Source organism: Penaeus monodon, chromosome 12, assembly GCF_015228065.2.
Source record: "Penaeus monodon isolate SGIC_2016 chromosome 12, NSTDA_Pmon_1, whole genome shotgun sequence".
NCBI classification, from domain to species: Eukaryota; Metazoa; Arthropoda; class Malacostraca; order Decapoda; family Penaeidae; genus Penaeus; species Penaeus monodon.
Window position 1 is genome coordinate 8,190,999 of NC_051397.1, and position 6,497 is coordinate 8,197,495.

Genomic DNA, 6,497 nt, shown 5'->3' on the forward strand with positions numbered 1-6,497 from the left:
TATCGCCCCTCACCCTTTCTCTAGATAAAACACACGGAAATTCTCATAAACATACGACCCACATACTTCTGGATATTCCTCTGCTATTAACCGCAACACTCACCTTCGCATTCTATTAAAACACATAAATCAAATGAATTCCTACTGGATACAAGATTCAGAAAATCTAGATTACAGGATTACAGGATACAGTTTACGAGATGCTGGTCGCACCATACAAGCTAGAAGATACACGATACAGGATACAGGTTACAAGATCCGAAATACATAACCTCCATTCCAGACTCACCGACAATAGTGAGGTTGACTATTCTGTACGTGGATGACGAGTACCGATAGTCCACCCTGCACTTGTAGACGCCCTCGTCCCTGGCGTGAGCGGGGTCGAGCACCAGCACGGGCGGCTCGGTGAGTACGGAGAAGTACGCTCGTTTCCCGAGGGAATCTCCGTCGGTCCATCGCTCCCCGTTCTCGAATTCTCCCGAGCGGGCGTCGTAGCTGAGTGGGGGAAGAGGGGGGGATGAGAGAGGGGGGGGTTAAGTTTCTTAGACGTCGGGTGGAAAGATATGGACCACTTTAAATCACCTATGGTCGATACCTGCATGTTTGTCTGCTTTCTCTTCTCTCTCTCTCTCTCTCTCTTTCTCTCTCTCTCTCTCTCTCTTCTCTCTCTCCTCTACTCTCTCTCTCTCTCTCTCCTCATCTCTCTCTCTCTCTCTCTCTCTCTCTCTCTCTCTCTCTCTCTCTCTCTCTCTCTCTCTCTCTCTCTCTCTCCTCTCTCTCTCTCTCCATCTCTATTTGCATACTTACATCCAAACACATGCAGGCTCGGATGCATATTCTCACACACGTATACAAACACACACACACACACACACACATTGACTTACTTCCATACTCCTGTTTCATTGTTTCTCTCTCTCTCTCTCTCTCTCTCTCTCTCTCTTCTCCTCTCTCTCTCTCTCTCTCTCTCTCTCCTCTCTCTCTCTCTCTCTCTCTCCTCTCTCTCTTTCTCTTTCTCTCTCTCTCTCTCTCTCTCTCTCTCTCTCTCTCTGCCTCTCTCTCTCTCTCTCTCTCTCTCCCTCTCTCTCTCTCTCTCTCTCTCTCTCTCTCTCTCTCTCTCTCTCTCTCTCTCTTTCTCTCTCTCTCTCTCTCTCTGCCTTTTTCCCTCCGTACACCCCTTTTTTCTCCCCCTCCCCCTATCCCTCTACATCTCCCTCTCACCCTCCACTTGTCAAATCACAACCTTACATACACATATAATTTATTCCCTAACAACTGATCGACATTAACATAACATTACCACTCACTCACCTATAGACTGGTGTTGTGTTACTAGCCCGATACCATAGGACTATCTGCGGGCTATCCTTGGCTACCTTGGTGTCAGGTGCGCAGGGCAGCTCAGCACGCCCGCCGTTCAGTGCCCAGACCATGGTCACTGTTAGGAATGGGAGAAAGGGAAGATGAATTTGGGAAATTAGTTATGAATTAATTAGGACATTGATCATGAATTAATTAGAAAGATGTGTAGTGACAGTGGGTGTTACGTCTACTGGTAGTGGTGTTATCTGGAACTAGTGTGTTGTGTAGAGGCCGCGGTGGACGAGTGGTTAGAGCATCGGACTCAAGACTGTCACGACGCCAATCTGAGTTCGAGGGTTCGAGTCAACGGTCGGCGCGTTGTTCCCTTGGGCAATGAACTTCACCTCGATTGCCTACCTAGCCACTGGGTGGCCAAGCCAGCCCAAGTCAGTGCTGGTCCCAAGCCCGGATAAGTAGAGAGAATTATTACCTAAAAAAGGTAACACCGGCACTCTCCGTGGAAAGGAACCGGGGACCCTACCATGTACTCACTCCAAGAGCATCACAACATGAAAGTACAATTGAGTAGAAACCACAACTGGTAGAAAACAAAACATTGTATCATGAAGTGACAGCCAATGACAGAATCTGACAGGACACCATAAAAAAAAGTGTGCTGTGTGGTACAGTGGTAGCGATCTCGTTTCTTGCCGACCTGCGTTCAAATCCCTCGCCGCCAGCGGATGGTAACCCCGGCCATTCCTTGCACACAGGGGGTCATTTAGAAGCAAAATGAAACAGAGAGGATGTCACACCAAGAATATCCATTGTAACAAATGGAGTCAAACTAAAATATTAATCATTTTTAATTACTATGTTAGTATTATCATTCATGTTATTAATTTTATGATTAGTGGTAGCATCATTTCTGTTATTGCCGTTGCTATTAGTGTCGTTAACTTCATTGCCATCATTATCATCATCATCATTATCATCACCATCATCCTCATCACCCATTATCCTCACCATCATCATCAAGTTATTCAAAGAGTATTTGTTTGTAGTCCTTAAACTCATAATTATGAGAAGGAATCGATTATTATCTAATGAATAATTCTTAAACGTAAGCAAATGAAGTGTTGCCACAATTAAAAGCCCAAGGGATCCTCGCTATAAAAAAAATCTTCACAACTCATGAATTTCCACTGAAGAAGAAAGAGAGAGAGAGAGAGAAAAAAAAAAAGAATTATTCACAACGAAAAACAGGATGAATAACGAAAAATTATAAAAAAAAAATAGATGAAGGCAGAGAAGTGAACAATAAAAACAACAAAGAATTTAATTCAATTGACTGTAAATGAACGATTATCTGCACGGACAGCATAATTCTCGAGTCGTTATAATCTAACAGTATTACTCTACGGAATGTGCCCTGTAATTGCTTTCAATTCGGTGAATACAAAGACACGCAAATTACCTTTAGCAATTGCTTTTATGACCTATGCCAATTCAGCTCCAAACATCTACGTACCTGTCCTGGATGTAAATACAAATAAGAATACATATGTATCTTCATTAAAATACAGACACAATATCAATATGAATATCATATATAAGTAAATGAATGAATATATATATATATATATATATATATATATATATATATATATATATATATACAACACACATACACACACACACACATATACAAACACATACAACACACACACACACACACACACACACACACACACACACACACACACGCACACACACACACCAAAACACAACTACAAAGTCACAGTGTGTACACTCTACGATACCACACTCAATCTACACTACACACCATCTACACATCTGCACAACAACATCCAAACCACACATCACAACACACACACTACATACACCACACCCCACACACAACAACACTACCAACATACAAAACCAAAACAACACTTTTATATATTATGTTGTTGTTAGACTTACGAGTACACAACTTGCAAGTAGTACAGCCTACTCATCTCACAAGTAACTCCAAAGCGAGTGAATCTCAACCGGCTATCCATATCAACGTCACTTACCTCCTCCCCCTTCCCAATAAAAAAAAAAAAAAAACATAATATACACTACCACTAAAACCAATTGAACACGTTCTTCTCGCCTCTCTCTCTCCCTCTCCTCTCTCTTCTCTCCTCTCTCTCCTCTCTCTTCTCTCTCTCTCTCTCTCTCTCTCTCTCTTCTCTCTCTCTCTCTCTCTCTCTCTCTCTCTCTCTCCCCCTCCCTCTCTCTCTTCCTCTCCTCTCTCTCTCTCTCTCTCTCTCTCTCTCTCTCTCTCTCTCTCTCTCTCTCTCTCTCTCTCTCTCTCTCTCTCTCTCCTCTCTCGTCTCTCTCTCTCCTCTCCCCTATCTATCTCTCTCTCTCCTCTCCTCCCCCCTCTCTCTCTCTCTCTCTCTCCTCTCTCTCTCTCTCTCTCTCTCCTCTCTCCCTCTCTCTCTCTCTCCTTCTCTCTCTTCTCTCTCTATCCTCTCTCTCTCTCTCTCTCTCTCTCTCTCTCTCTCTCTCTCTCTCTCTCATAAACACCGCTAAAAAAAGCAGAAAAGAGGCAGTCAATAACCAATCAAAGCCACGCTTCCCCCCTCACATCCCCCTTTCCCCTTTCCCCCCCCCCCCCAGCCCCGTGCCATACAACCCTCTCCCCCGCCTCATGCCATACAACCCCCCACCCGGCCCGTGCCATACAACCCCCCACCCGGCCCATGCCATACAACCCCCCGCCCCGCCCTGTGCCACACAACCCCCTCCCCCCCCGCCCCGTGCCACACAACCCCCACACAACCCCCCCACCCCCAAACCCTCTCGAACGGTATTTTATTCAGCGAGATCCGGGCATGATTTCGCCTTATTTCTGTTCACGGTCGACCTGGACAAAGGATTATTGTCATGGTAATCCCCGGGACCAATGAAAACACATGACCTGTTCGAAATCTTATGCGAACGGAGCGGAACGAAACGGGAATGAAACGGGAATGAAGCGGAATGAAACGGCGGTCTAAAGGGGGTTAGGGGTGTGTGGGAAGGGGGGTTGGGGTGTAGGAAGGGGAGGTTGGGGGTGGGGAGAGAGAGTGGGAGGAGGGAAGGGGGTAGGGTGAGGGAGCGAGGGGAAGGGGGGAAGGGAGAGGGAGAGGAGGGAAGGGGATAGGGTGAGGGAGCGAGGGTGGGGGGAAGGGGAGGGGGAGGGGTACCATAGCGACGAAGACGAACGCAGTAAACAAGCTGGATTCTTGTCTATTAAAAGCCCTCACAAACTAAACACCGTTACACACACACACACGCACGCACACACACAACACACACACACAAACGCACAAACTCAAACACACACACACATAGACACAAAAAAAACATACACAAATACACACACACACACACGCAAAAACACACATACAAGCAAACACACACCCACACACCCTTACCTATTCATCCACCCTCCCTCTCTCTACCCCCCCACCCCCCGCCCACCCGGTGAATAATAGCTGAAGTGACCGCTCCCCTATCCCCCTCCCCCTCCCCCCACCGTTACAACCCCCCCCCCTTTCTACCATCTCGCGAAAGTGTGAATTTGACTTTGATCGACCTTACTGTTATTTACATTGAAAAATTGGTCCCGCGTTACCAAAAGCATGATTGTATACTGTTACAAATGATGGAAAAAAATATTTCCGGAAGAGAGAAAGGGGAAGAAAGTCTAAACTATGTGAGACAGAGAGAGAGAGAGAGAGAGAGAGAGAGAGAGAGAGAGAGAGAGAGAGAGAGAGAGAGAGAGAGAGAGAGAGAGAGAGCGAGAGAGAGCGAGAGAGAGGAGAGAGAGAGAGAGAGAGAGAGAGAGAGAGAGAGAGAGAGAGAGAGAGAGAGAGAGAGAGAATAAGAGAGAGAGAGTTGAAATTTGAAAGATTGCAAGAGCAAGCTAGAGAGAGAGAAAAAAAGAAAGTGAAGAAGAAAAAAAAAGAAAAAAAACAAAAAAAAAACAGAAAAAATAGTAAAAAAGATAATAATAAAAACAACAACAGCAAAACTAAAAAAAATAGTGACCAAGCACCCGCCCACATCCTCAACGCTGACGCCACATTGATGTGACAGTAAACAAATTACGGCTTACGGGCCCGCACACTACTTTCAAAGAATTAGGCAAATATTAGTGTGTAAGGAAAACGTTGGTTAGTTTTTTCTTCTACTTATTATTTTCTCTATGGCGAGGTTTCTTGGCTATTCGACTTAGAAATGGGTAATGGGGAAATGGGGAAATTTGCCGAGGAGAGTGATTTATGATGAAAGGAGTTTTAGAAAAAAATGATGGTGATGATGATGATGGTGATGATAATATTGATGATGATGATGATGATGATGATGATGATGATGATGATGATGATGATGATGATGATGATGATGATGATGATGATGATGATGATGATGATGATGATGATGATGATGATGATAATGATAATGATGAAGATGAAGATAAAAACTAAGATGAAGATGATGTGGTGGTGGTAATAACACAACAACAACCACAAAATCCTCAACAAACAAATAAACACAGAACGGACAACATCAATCATAATAACTTCTCCAACGCAACTCAGTACAGCGTTGACGTATGGCCGATGTTAACGCTAATATTTACGAACGACAGAAGAAGAAATGAGATGCGTAAATTACCCTCATGTGATCTATAGCGACCTGAGTGCGTATATATATGTATATATATATATATATATATATATATATATATATATATATATATATATATATATATATATATATATATATATATGGAAAGTATATCTGTGTTCTTTATAAAACACGATGGTTTGGTGATTAAGAGGCGGGAGAGATACTGGAGGGATGAGGATCCTGATTTTGCTGAAGATGGGAGAGTTTTGTTGGGTGGGGGAGAGGGAAAGGGGAAGGAGAGGAAGGAGGGGGGGAGAGGGATAGGGGATGGAAGGAGGGGGACGAGGGGGGAGAGGGAGAGGGAGAGGGATAGGGGAAGGAGAGAGAGGGAGAGGGATAGGGGAAGGAGAGAGGGGGAGAGGGATAGGGGATGGAGAGGAGGGAGGGAGGGGGAGAGGGAAAGGGATAGGAAAAGGAGAGAGGGGGAGAGGGATGGGGGATGGAGAGGAGGGAGGGAGGGG

General features: G+C 44.8%; 1 protein-coding gene across 2 annotated transcripts in view; it reads right to left on the reverse strand.

Moving 5' to 3' along the window:
- The window catches only part of LOC119579248, a 26,770-nt gene continuing 20,273 nt past the window's right edge, over positions 1-6,497 (reverse strand). The window contains exons 2-3 of one of the 2 annotated variants that reach the window (XM_037926990.1): positions 1,315-1,441; positions 1-498 (exon numbers count right to left, since the gene is read on the reverse strand). In XM_037926990.1, coding sequence (XP_037782918.1) covers positions 222-498; positions 1,315-1,436 — 399 coding nt within the window. In that variant the 5' untranslated portion in view covers positions 1,437-1,441 and the 3' untranslated portion in view covers positions 1-221. The remainder of the gene's footprint in view (positions 499-1,314; positions 1,442-6,497) is intronic. The other variant, XM_037926989.1, reaches the window with a different exon arrangement.